A 12,550-nucleotide genomic window follows, 5' to 3' on the forward strand; every position below is an offset into this window, starting at 1 on the left:
TTTCCCTTTTTGATTTTAGCTTGGAAGACATAATTAAAATGGAAGATCAGAGACAAATTAAAGTCAGGGTAAACATGCATTGGAACTGTGGTTTCTGAATTGGGAGCTTGGTTATAGCTAACTAGTTGGAGCATTAAAAGATAGTTTAGAATTTCAGAGGAAACAGCACCATCTATTGGGCATTGTCTAAATTACTGCTATCCTTTTTTTGGACCTAACTACTTAAATAGAATGGTTAGGTTGGTTTGGTTTGGTGGCTTGTGGATGTGGTAAAACAATTATTAAGGGAACCCAGAACCTTTGCAATAAATGTTTTCTTTGAGTGTAATAATAATCTCATTCTAAGGCAAATTGGCAGTTAACTAATATTGAATAGCAGAATAGCAGTAGAAGCTGTTTGTAGGGATGTTTTAGACTTGAAATTTTTTTTTTTTTTTTTTTTTTTTGCCAGTTCTGGGGCTTGAACTCAGCCTTGGGTGTTCTTGGGCTTTCTGAAAGGCGAGCACTCTACCACTTGAGCCACAGCACCACTTCAGGCTTTTTGAGTAGTTTATTAGAAAAGTCTCACAGCTTTTCCTGCCTAGAGAGAATCCTGCTTTAGTCTGACTGTGTGTGAATGCCTAGAGTCCTGTATAAGTTATCATGGCCAGTTAACATTTTAGATCTAGCCTCCACATATGAGAGAAAACATGTGCCCTTTGTCTCTCTGAGCTTGGCTTTCCTCACTTAACATGAGTTGCTTTAGGTCCATTCATTTCCCTGCAAATGACATAATAATATTCCTGCTAATTGATGAGTAAAATTGCATTTGTATGCATGTACCGCATTTAATTGATCCACTCAATCAATGTAGGGCATCTGGGCTGTTTCCATAACTTAGCTGTTGTGACTAGTGCAGCAGCGAACATGGATATGCATTGCCTTTACTGAATCCTGACTTGTAATGTTCTGGTATCCTGACTTGTAATGTTCTGGTGTTCTGGGAAGATGCCCAAGAATGATAGGGCTAGATCATAGGGAAGTTCTGCCCAGCCCCCTCCCCTCCCCCCCATCCCCCCTACCTCCACCGTGGGACTTGAACTCTGGGCCTGTCCCTGAGCTCTTCAACTCTTCAGCTCTACCACTTTGAGCCACAGGGCCATTTCTGTTTTCTGATGGTTGAAGATAAGAGTCTCATGGACTTTTGTGCCCTGGCTGGCTTTGAACCATGATCCTCAGATCTCAGTCTCCTGAGTAGCTAGGATATAGGCATGAGCCACTGGTGCCTGGCTTATTATTTTTTGTGTGTGCCAGTACTGAGGCTTGAGCTCAGGGATTGGGTGTTGTCCCTTAGCTTTTTCCACTTGAGATAGGCACTCTACCCCTTGAGTCACAGCTTCATATCCAACTTCTTGCTGGAGATAAGAATCTCAGGAACAACAGGCTGCCCAGGCTGGCTTTGAACTATGATCTATTAACTGGGATCTCAGATTCATGACTAGTTTAGGATTGTAGGCATAAGCCATCACTGACCAACCTGTCGATTATTATTTTTTAAATTTTAAATTGTTATTAGAAAGGTGATATACAGAGGGGTTAAAGTTACATAAGTCAGGTAAAGAATACATGTCTTTTTTGGACAATATCACCCTGATTTATTCATTTTTGTCAGTTATGTGGCTTGAACTCAGGGCCTGGGTCCTATCCCTGCTTCTTTATGCTCAAGGCTAGCACTCTACCACTTGAATCACAGTGCCACTTCCAGTTTTTTTTCTGAGTATTTTATTGGAGATAAGAGTCTCACTGGCTTTTCTGCCCAGGCTGGCTTGAAACCGTGATCCTCAGATCTTATCCACTGAAGTAGTTAGGATTACAGGCATGAACCCAATTGAGAAAGATTTTAATATTCAAGAGATGAAAGTTGTAATTCTGATCTTTTGGAAATGAGGTGGGATTAAGGAAAATTGTAGCACAAGGTGTAAATAGCTAATGGAACCAAGAACCCAATTTCATATTTTGTACAAATAAAAATTTCTCCAAGGGCTGGAAGCATGGCCTAATGGAAGAGTGCTTACCAAGCATGCATGAAGCTGAGCTCCATTCTTTAGTACCACCTACACAGAGAAAAACTGGATGTGGTGTTGTGATTCAAGTGGTAGAGTGTTAGGACAGTGTCTAGTCCCTGAGTTCAAGCTCCAGGACTGCCCCCCCCCCCCCCCAAAAAAAATGTCTCCAGTTCTTAGGTTGCTATATTATTAAACTTTTTTTTTTCTTGTAGCATGGCAGACACCGACTTGTTTATGGAATGTGAGGAGGAGGAGTTGGAGCCGTGGCAGAAAATTAGTGATGTCATTGAGGACTCTGTAGTTGAAGATTATAATTCAGTGGATAAAACTACAGGTAACAAAAGCTCTTGATCATAGATTATTATTTAAATTAATTTGATGTTTTGGCTAAGAAATGTGAGGTGGAGAAGGACTTAAAGAGCCCATGAGTGCCTCATTATGGCCTTGATGCTATCTTCTTTTCCATGCTGTAATATGAGTATCTTGGTTTCCTCATCCATAAAGCTAGGGGGAAAAATAACTATATTCATTTAAAACATTGAGAGGTTACATTAACTAAAAAACATCTTGCAGTCCTTGTACCAAATGATTCATGTACACAAATATAAGTGGTAGTGTGTGTCAGAACTGATTTACATACCCAGTCAAAAACAGGTTGCCTTGTTTGTTTTACTTGAACTTGGTTTACTTTGTGAGTTGAGTAGAAATTGCTTTGTGTTTGCCTTCATGGACATGGACAATTTATAAGTTGAGACTTGTTAACTTCTCTTTTGTAAAGGTCATTTTGGAGATATTGGAGGGTCAAGTTGTAGATTGCCCTGAATTCAGAAAGTAGGTAGTAGTTCCTTTTTTTTTTTAGCCCTTAATCTAAATTGATTTTTATTTTTAATAATCTTTGCCTTGAGACCCAAAGAAGGCATTGATTTATGGTGAAAGGGGATGGCGTAAGGTGTTACAGATGGCTTATGTGAATGCTAGTGGTGGCAGTAACAAACTTTTGTATCCCAGAGATTGTTATGTAGGCAAGTATTCCGATCCTGGTTCAGTAGGGTCAGTGATCTAACTTAATCAGAAAATGTGAGACAAAGAAGGAATTGTGTCTAAATGGTGGACAGAAGGACTTCTAGGAAAAAAGATCAGATGATCAGCTGGATTTATCAATGAAACAGGAAACTTTTTGGCTGTAGAGAACAACAAAATGAAAAGGGAAGAGCAGTATCCTTTAGTGTCATCTGTCCCTATCTCCAAGTGACTATGCCTCCCCTTCCCCACAGTTTCTGTGAGCCAGCAGCCAGTCTCGGCTCCAGTGCCCATCGCTGCCCATGCTTCTGTTGCTGGGCACCACTCTACATCCACCACCATTAGTAGCAGCGGGGCACAGAACAGCGACAGTACAAAGAAGACCCTTGTCACACTAATTGCGAACAACAATGGTAAGTGAGATTATTGGAAAAATCTTCTGGGTTAGAAAGGGCAGAGAATAAAGAAGGTCTTAGGGATACCTTTATCTGTTTGGTTAGATACTGACGTGGTTCTAGTAGTTGGAGAATGACTTTGGTGATGTATTCTCTAATACGAAAGTAATCCTGTCGGTGGTGCGGTGGTGCTGTTTCTTGTAAGGTAGTGCTGAGTTGATGCTGGTGTTTTAAGTAGACCAGCAGATTTTTGCTGCTGTTGATTGTCTAGGAGAGAAGTGTGAGCACAGCGTTCCGGACTATTGTAGAAATCTAGGGTTGTTGGTTCTTTGGTGTTCCTTATATGCTTTTAAATTAGAAGAGTCCTATTTGTTTGGAAAGAATTTTTCCAGGACAGCTTAGATTTGTAGTTTCTCTGGTAAATTCAATTTGTGATTGGCTTGTGTATATGAAGGCAGAATTATCTATTAGAAAGAAATGGTGAAGGAGCAGCAATTTTTTATTGATTAGAGAGGCTAAATAGTATTAGTTTTTATTTCATTATTGATAGCTTTCTATACTAAAAGTGAGTTACTGGCAAGTTCTGTTTGAGTGTTTATAATGAAAATAAGCACTCAAAGCTGAGTACAATGGCTCACGCCTATAATCCTAGCTACTCAGGAGGTTGAGATCTGAGGATCGAGGTTCAAAGCCAGCCCGGGCACTAAAGAACATGAAACTCTTATCTCCAATTAACCACTAGGAAACAGGAAGTTGGGCTGTGGGTCAGGGATAGGGTGGTAACCTTGACCTGAAGAGCTCAGGGACAGTACCCAAGCCCATGACACCCCCCCCCAAACAAAAACAAACAAAAAAAAGCACTCACAGAATTAATTGCATTATTATTTTATTTTTAATAAAACATACCTCTTGAAGGTAACTTATTTGTAATTCTTCCCCTAAGCATGTATATACTTTTTTTTTGGTCCTGGTGTTTGAACTCATAACCTGAGCACTGTCTTAGAGTTTTTGTGCTCACAGATAGAAGTCCTACTACTTTAAGCAGAATTCCATTTCCAGTTTTGGATAATTAATTGGAGATGAAAGTCTCATGGACTTTCCTGCCAAGGCTGGCATCAAACCGCCATGATCCTCAGATTTCAGCATCCTGAGAGCTAGCATTACAAACATAAGCTACTGGCACCCTGCACACACACACATATACTTTTTTTCCAGTCCTGTGGCTTGAACTCAGATCCTGAGTATTGTCCTTGGCTTTCTCAAGTCTAGCACTCTACCACTTGACCCGCACTTCTGGCACTTCTGGTTTCTTTTTCTTTTCTTTCTTTCTTTTTTTTTTAATTAAAGAATTTATTAACATTGATTTTTACATCATATTTCAAATGACGTCTTTAACAAGTATTCAAGAAGGGCATCTCTATATATAATCACTGGCACTTAGATTTTAGAACATAATTAAAATTAGGCTTAGGGTTTGTGTGTCATAGATACATATTAATCTATGTAATAAAACATGGCACTGTCCTTGGGCTTTCTCAGGGCTAGAGTTCTACCACATGAGCCACAGCACCACTTAAAGCTTTTTTTTTTTTCTATGTACGTGGGACCAAGGAATCAAACCCGGATCTTCATGCATGCTAGGCAAGCACTCTACCACTAGGCCAAACTTGTGGCCTGTAGGTCACCCTCTACCCCCACCTCCGTGGTACTAAGAAATGGAACCCAGGGCTTTGTACATGCTAGGCAATTCACTACCACTAGGCAATGCTCCCAGCCCTATATATACTTTTTTGGGGGGGGGGGGGTGCGGTTGGTCATGGGGCTTGAACTCTGGACCTGGGTGTTGTCCCTGAGCTCTTCAGCTCAAGGCTGCCACCCTACCCCTGGAGCCATAGCACCACTTCCAGTTTTCTAGTGGTTAATTGGAGATAAGAGTCTCATGTTCTTTAGTGCCCAAGCTGGCTTTGAATTGCCATCCCCAGATTTCAGCCTCCTGAGTAGCTAGGATTACAGGCGTGAGCCATCATGCCTGACTTCTATATATACTTACACACACACACACACACACACACACACATGTTGTATGTAGTGATTTGTTTTTCACAAAGTAGTTCATACAGGACTGGAACATGGCATAAACACGAGGGCCTTAGCTCAATCTTTAGTACTAGCTTCTTCCCTCCCAAAAGGGAATTGTACAGACCCTAAATTGTCTTTCACCTACTTTTTGCCCTTGAGGGATAATGAATAATTTCTCATTTTTGGTGACTGACTATATTTCCTGTTACTTATTTAGCAATAGATTGTAAAATGATTTATTGCTATTTTTAAAGGCTATAATATGTCTGTTGGGATCTTTTCTCAGATCCTTTAATTTGAGAGTACATTGCTAATAATTATTTAATTGGATCAGAATTATCACAGTTTTCATTGATTTACTCAATATTGTTTCTGGGTTAGCCCTCTAGAAAAGTTTGTTTTGTTTAGAATAACAATGTCTTGTTTTCTTTTTTTTTTTTTTTTTTTGCCAGTCCTGGGTTCGAGCTCAGGGCTTGAGCACTGTCCTTGGACTTTCTCAAGGCTAGCACCTTACCACTTTACCACTTGAGCCTCAGCACCACTTCCAGCTTTTTGCTATGTATATGGGGTACCAAGGAATCGAACCCGGGTCTTCGTGCATGCTAGGCAAGCACTCTACCACTAGGCCAAACTCCCGGCCCCAAAGTCTTGTTTTCTTAGTTTTGGAAAGAAGCATTTATATATGTACTCACCTATTATTGGACACTTTTTAGTGACCTGGTTTTTCATTATTCTAACAGTGGTGTAGTAAATATTCTCAGGGATGTGTCTTTGCCTATTATATAAGTTTATCTTCGAGTAAAATCTTAGAGGCAGGGGCTAATAGTGTGGCTTAGTAGAGTGCTTTCCTAGCATCCAAGAAGCCTTGAGTTTGATTCCTCAGTACCACATACACAGAAAAAGCCAGAAGTGGTGCTGTGGCTCTAATGGTAGAACATTGGTCTAGAGAAAGCTCAAGGACAGTACCCAGGCCCTGAGTTCAAGCCCCAGGACTGGCAAGAAAGAAAAAAAAGGCAGTTTGTATAAGAGGCACATTTTTCATCAGATCCTCTTAAAATGCTAACCCAAAGATGAGGATGAGGCTTTGGATTGAATGAATAAAAGATATTCTTTCTTACTACCCAAATTTTCTTTAAACCTTCAGTTTACTTGTATTTTGCTACTTATTACAATAGTAACATAGCAAGGGAGAATAACTTACAAGCATTTCAGAATTGATTTTGGTTTTGTTGTTGTATGGTTTTGTGCTGGTACTGGGGCTTGAACTCAGAGCCTGGGAACTGTCCCCTAGCTTGCTCATTCAAGGCTGGCACTCTACCATTTGGGCCACAGCTCCATTTCCTTTTTTTGTGTGTGTGCTGGTGAACTCATCAGGATCTGGGTTCCAAGGTTCCTTAGCTTTTTCACTTAAGGTTGGCACTCTACTTTCATCTTTTTGGTGATTAATTAGAGATGACATTCTCATGAACTGTCTGGCCTACGCTTGCTTTGAACTATGTTCCTCAGATCTCAGCAACCTGAGGAATTAAGATTATAGATGGGAGCCACTGGCGTCCAGCAGGGTTCCCCATCTTTACACATACTAGAATTCCTATTAATTAAATTTTCAAAAAGAAAGGATTTTCCATGAAATATTCATCATATTTTCAAAATCCCCAAATTAAGAACTACAAAGATTTAAAAGTCTGGTAATTCCTAATATTCATAACAATATGAAGAAACACTCATTTAGGGGTCACTTATTTAGAACAACCTCATTGAGGCAACTTGACATTGTCTGCTAAGGGAAATTTAATCTGGGGTCTTCTACTTGCAGGCATTGTATTCCTTAGCTGCAACTTAAGTATGAAGGCCCTGAGTTTAAGTCCTAGGATTGGTACAAAACAAAACAAAAACCTGTGACCAATGCAGAGCCAGGTGCCAGTGGCTCATGCCTGTAATCATTTTATGTGGATCAAATGTTACAGTTAAGGTAAAGAAAATTATAAAAAGAATAGGTGGCAATTGCTTGGGGGCACAATTTTGCTTTATAGTCCAGAGTCTCTTGTTTTATGGAGGGTGATAATTAGTCAATTAAGAATGTGTAATCCAGGGCCAGGAGTTTGGCCTAGTGATAGAGAGCTTGCCTAGCATGCATGAAGACCCGGGTTCAATTCCTCAGTACCACCTACATAGAAAGAGCCAGAAATGGTGCTGTGGCTCAAATGGCAGAATGCTAGCCTTGAGGATAAAAATCCCAAGGACAGTGCTCAGGCCCTGAGTTCATGCCCCAGGACAGGCAAAAAAAAGGAATGAAACACAGCTGAGTCTGTATTTTATGATTAGTTGATTTTTAACAAGGGTGCCAAGACATTTCAATAAGAAATTTTTCTTTTTAATCAAATGATATTGGGGGAGAGGGTAGAGGGAGGGAAATGGGGACAAAAACATGGGAAGAGGTTTCGATATGTGAGAAATAATGCTCCCACTACCTGACAAAGGTAACTGTACCCCCTCTATACATTAGCTCAACAATAACTTTTTTTTTTAAAAAAAAGGATACTGGGATAGCTGGATACTTTTTGCACATGGAAAAGAATGAAATTATATCTATAACCTCACTTCATATATAGAATTAACTATTCTTAAGTATGTGTTGGTTAAGTATGTGTTAGTTTTCTGACACTGTAATAAATGCCTGTGATAATCAACTTAGCTTACAAAAAGGCAGTTTTAAGTTTTTGGTCTATACTTGCTCTGGTCAATGGCAACACACCATGATTGAAACAAGTGATAGGGAAAAAATACTAACCTCATAACTAAAAGAGAAGATTTCACAGTGCCCTTTGAGGGCATCCCTCAATAACATGAAGAGCCCAGACAAAAAAGAAGGTTGAGATCAGAGGATCATGGTTCAAAGCCAGTCATAGCAAGAAAGTCTGAGATTCTTACTACGCCTTACCACCAATTAGCCACAAGAAAACTGGGAGCGGAGCTGTGGCTCAAGAGATAAATATATAAAAATTTAGGCCCTGAGTTCCAATTCTAGGACTGGAATTAAACCAACAATAACAACAACAAAATAGAACTAAAACAGAAGTTCCAGAAAAAAACCACAAACTAAATCTTTAGAATCATGCATTAGGCAATAGTTGTTGTCTATTTTTTTATTTGATTACTTAAGATTTCTGGTGTCATTATAAATAAAAAAATAGACAAACTTTTATCACAAGTTTTAATCTTTTAGTGCTACAAAGAATGCAATTAAGAAAATGAAAAGATAGGGGCCGGGAGTGTGGCCTAGTGGTAGAGTGCTTGTCTAGCATTCACAAAGTCCTGGGTTCAATTCCTCAGTACCACATATACAGAAAAAGCCAGAAGTGGTGCTGTGGCTCATGGAGAAAGCCCAAGGACAGAGCCTAGGCCCTGAGTTCAAGCCCCAGGACTAGTCAAAAAAAAAAAAAAGACAAATTATAGGCTCATGCCTGTAATCCTAGGTACTCAGAAGGCTAAAATCTGAAGATCATGGTTTAAAGCCAGCCTGTGCAGGAAAGTCCATGAGACTTCAGTAAATTATACTCATATAAAGCAGGAAGTTGCATTGTGGCTCAAGTGGTAGAGCACTAGCCTTGAGCACAATGAGGCTAGGGGACAGAGCCCAGGCTCAGAGTTCAAGCCCCAGGACAAGCAAAAAAAAAAAAAAAAAGAAACAAACAAAAGATGAATATTATTAGTCATTAAGGAAACAAAACAAAAACAGTGAGATACCACTCCACAGGATTTTCCCCATATCTGTAAAAGACTTGAGTTTTTCAGATTGGACATGCTAGCTAGAGTATCACTTGTCCCTAGTTAATACATGAGTGAGATATTAGTAAACCATCTTGACATACTTGGTTTTCTATTAGTTGTAGATTTAGATAAAACTTAACTTTTTGGTGTGTGTTTGGTAATGTTAAACTTGAGGTGAGTGGCAGTCTTGGATATTAAGTATGGAGCTAGCATTGTTTCTAACATACCTTTCCCCTCCCTCCCTTCTCCTCCTTCCTTTTACCCATTAGCTGGCAGTCCTTTGGTCCAGCAAGGTGGACAGCCACTTATTTTGACCCAGAATCCAGCACCAGGCTTGGGAACAATGGTTACTCAACCAGTATTGAGGCCTGTCCAGGTCATGCAGAACGCGAATCATGTGACTAGTTCCCCTGTGGCCTCACAACCAATATTCATCACTACTCAGGTGAGTAGGACTCTCAGTTGGGATTGGTAAAGGAGTTAAGACTATTGAACTTCTGGAGGCTTCAATTTAGACAGGGTCTTCACTGCCATTAGAAATAGTTATGTCTTATCTCAGATAGGATTTTCTTATTTACTATTCATTAATATCTGACCTTTGTGGAAAACCCAACAAAGCATTTTGGCCAAATAAGATTACTTCATATTCTTTGAGGTCTGTTAATTGATTTGATTAAGTCTTAGTGGGAATTAGTAGAAAAGCTAGGCTTATGAAGCCTTCACATTGATACTTAAGCTTGGTCTGCTTTTCTTCAAAAGGGGTAAGTTAAAAGACTTTTGTGGGTCTACATATGAAATTAGTGATCTCTGAAAGTGAAGAAAGATAGCTCATTTTAGGTTGAAAGCTGAGAATGTAGCTCCAAAGACAAATGCTTCTGTCTTTAGCTTCCTAATTTACAAAACCTCCTCTTGTTTATTTTGCTAGTGGTTTACGGCCTTTAAAGTGGACTCTGGGAACAATTTCTTAGGGTTGTTTACGTGTTGAATCACTTCAGTGAATATTGCAAGTATTTTTTATTATTGATTTTTCCCCTTCTATGCTTTTAGCGGTTTAGAGGTCAGTCTATGGATGCTTTTTTTTTTTTTTTAAGCTGAAGCTCAGTTAAGTCAGGAAACACTTTTTCATTTTGACTAATTCAGTCTTGAGTTTTGTCACTCAGAAGTTTGCCAAACAAGGAGGACCACAAGTTCAAGATTAGACTTGGCTATACAGTAAGAGCCAGATCAGCCTGAACTCTACATAGCAAGACTCTCTCTCAAATTCAAAAAGCAAATAATGAACAAAGAAACCCAAATAATTTTTTAAAATTTGCCAAAAATTTCCTTAATTTATTTTTCTATCTAAATCATTTGAAGGCTGTTAGCTATAGAGATAGAAGTATTAGGTTAGCGTGTGGGAATTTTTTTTTTTTTTTTTTTTTTTTTTTTTTTTTGCCAGTCCTGGGCTTGAGCTCAGGGCCTGAGCACTGTCCTTGGACTTTCTCAAGGCTAGAGCTCTACCACTTGAGCCTCAGCACCACTTCCAGCTTTTTTCTATGTATCTGGTACCGAGGAATCGAACCTGGGCCTTCGTGCATGCTAGGCAAGCACTCTACCACTAGGCCAAACTCCCGGCGCATGTGGGAATTTTTTAAAAATATGCTGCAGCTGGCTAGGAGTGTGGCCTAGTGGTAGAGTGCTCACCTAGCATGCATGAAGCTCTGGGTTCAATTCTTTGGTACCACATACACAGAGAAAGCTGGAAGTTGTGCTGTGGCTCAGGTGGCAATAAAAAAAAAATTCTGCAATCAATGTTAGTGTTAGTTGTTCTCCTTATTAAAGATCACTTTGCTTTTTAATACAGGGATTTCCTGTAAGGAATGTTCGGCCTGTACAAAATGCAATGAATCAGGTTGGGATTGTGCTGAACGTACAGCAAGGCCAAACGGTTAGACCAATTACACTAGTCCCAGGTAAGGAAAATGTTGATCCATTTGGAATAAACTGGCATTAGAAGATTTGTTTTTTACTGTCTCAAAATATTCTCATATTAAAAAGAAAATATTCTCATATTAAAGAAAATATTTTTTTTTAAATCTTCATGATTTAAGCCCAGTTCAAAAACAACTTTCTAACCTTTGGCCAGGGTGGTGGTTTTATTTTTTTGTTTAGCTTTTCACCACCCTTTGTGAGGCAGGTAGTAAAACAGAGTTTATCTAACAGTTTTTCAAGAGCTGTTTTAGTTAGCTATTAAATTTATTATCCTGAAAGAATTATTCATGGAAACTCCCCAATTCCCAAATATATTCTATGAACTTCTCCTTTAAGTAGTGGGATTATAAATTTTACTTTATAGAATTGATTTTTAGGTATAAATTAAATGATATATTCTTTGAAGCTAACACTACCAGTGACTAGATACTACTAAAGGTTTTTGAGACTAGGAGTCTAACTCAGAGCGCATTCTAACTCAGAGGGCCTACATTGAATTCTCAGGAATTCAAGAAAAATTCCTTTCTTCTTAAGAAAAAAATAGAATCTTATAATTTTCTCCAAATCCTCACATTTCTTCTATCTAAAATTTTCTAGTTTTCTTGTAAAAACAAAACAGAACAACAAAACTCTAGTCAATGTACTGCTATAGCTTGTCTTCCTAAGGTATCTTTGATTGGGTTTGGGTTTGGGGTTTTTTTTGTTTGCTCGTTTGTTTGTTTTTGTTTTCTGTTCTTGGCCATGAGTCTGATATTTTATCCTATCATGTTCTGATATTTCTTAAATGTTTCTCGGTGGAATTGTCTATAATTATGCTTAGAGACTTCCTGGTAGACTGACAGTCTGTGCTCTATTTGAATTTATAAGAGGATGGAGATTTTAGTGTTCTGAGAAATGAATCCTTTTTTCAGAACCAAGTCTTCCCTTTGGCCTGTATACATACATCCAAACTGCCTCCCACTCTTTTCTAGTACCAAGGTTAAGCCACTGATTCTGCTCTTAGAATTTAAAAAGGTAGTTTGGGAGGTTGGTTTGAAGAAATTGATGGGGCTCTTCAGTTTAAAATAATTTAGATTACTTAGAATAATTTCTTTTGTCACCTTGGACACCAACTACAGTTTTAGATTTTAGAGTCTGTACTATTCTTGATTACCTCTGATGAGCACCAGTTTGTAGAATAATTTTTTCCTGAGTATTTCTAATAAAAGCAAGAGAAGGTATAGGTGAGCTCATTGACCAAGATTTGATATTTTTCTCTGTCTCTTTTAA

General features: G+C 38.8%; 1 protein-coding gene across 7 annotated transcripts in view; it reads left to right on the forward strand.

The window, feature by feature from the left end:
- Window positions 1-12,550, forward strand: part of Pogz (pogo transposable element derived with ZNF domain) — a 50,889-nt gene that overhangs the window by 6,843 nt on the left and 31,496 nt on the right. For 5 of the 7 annotated variants that reach the window (XM_090341005.1, XM_090341009.1, XM_090341011.1 and 2 more), the window contains exons 2-5: window positions 2,258-2,379; window positions 3,320-3,478; window positions 9,580-9,755; window positions 11,154-11,262. In XM_090341005.1, coding sequence (XP_090197131.1) covers window positions 2,259-2,379; window positions 3,320-3,478; window positions 9,580-9,755; window positions 11,154-11,262 — 565 coding nt within the window. In that variant the 5' untranslated portion in view covers window position 2,258. The remainder of the gene's footprint in view (window positions 1-2,257; window positions 2,380-3,319; window positions 3,479-9,579; window positions 9,756-11,153; window positions 11,263-12,550) is intronic. The other 2 variants (XM_090341008.1, XM_090341010.1) reach the window with 1 other exon arrangement.

This window comes from Megascapheus bottae, chromosome 10 (assembly GCF_031878675.1).
Source record: "Megascapheus bottae isolate mThoBot1 chromosome 10, mThoBot2.hap1, whole genome shotgun sequence".
In the NCBI taxonomy this organism is placed as follows: domain Eukaryota; kingdom Metazoa; phylum Chordata; class Mammalia; order Rodentia; family Geomyidae; genus Megascapheus; species Megascapheus bottae.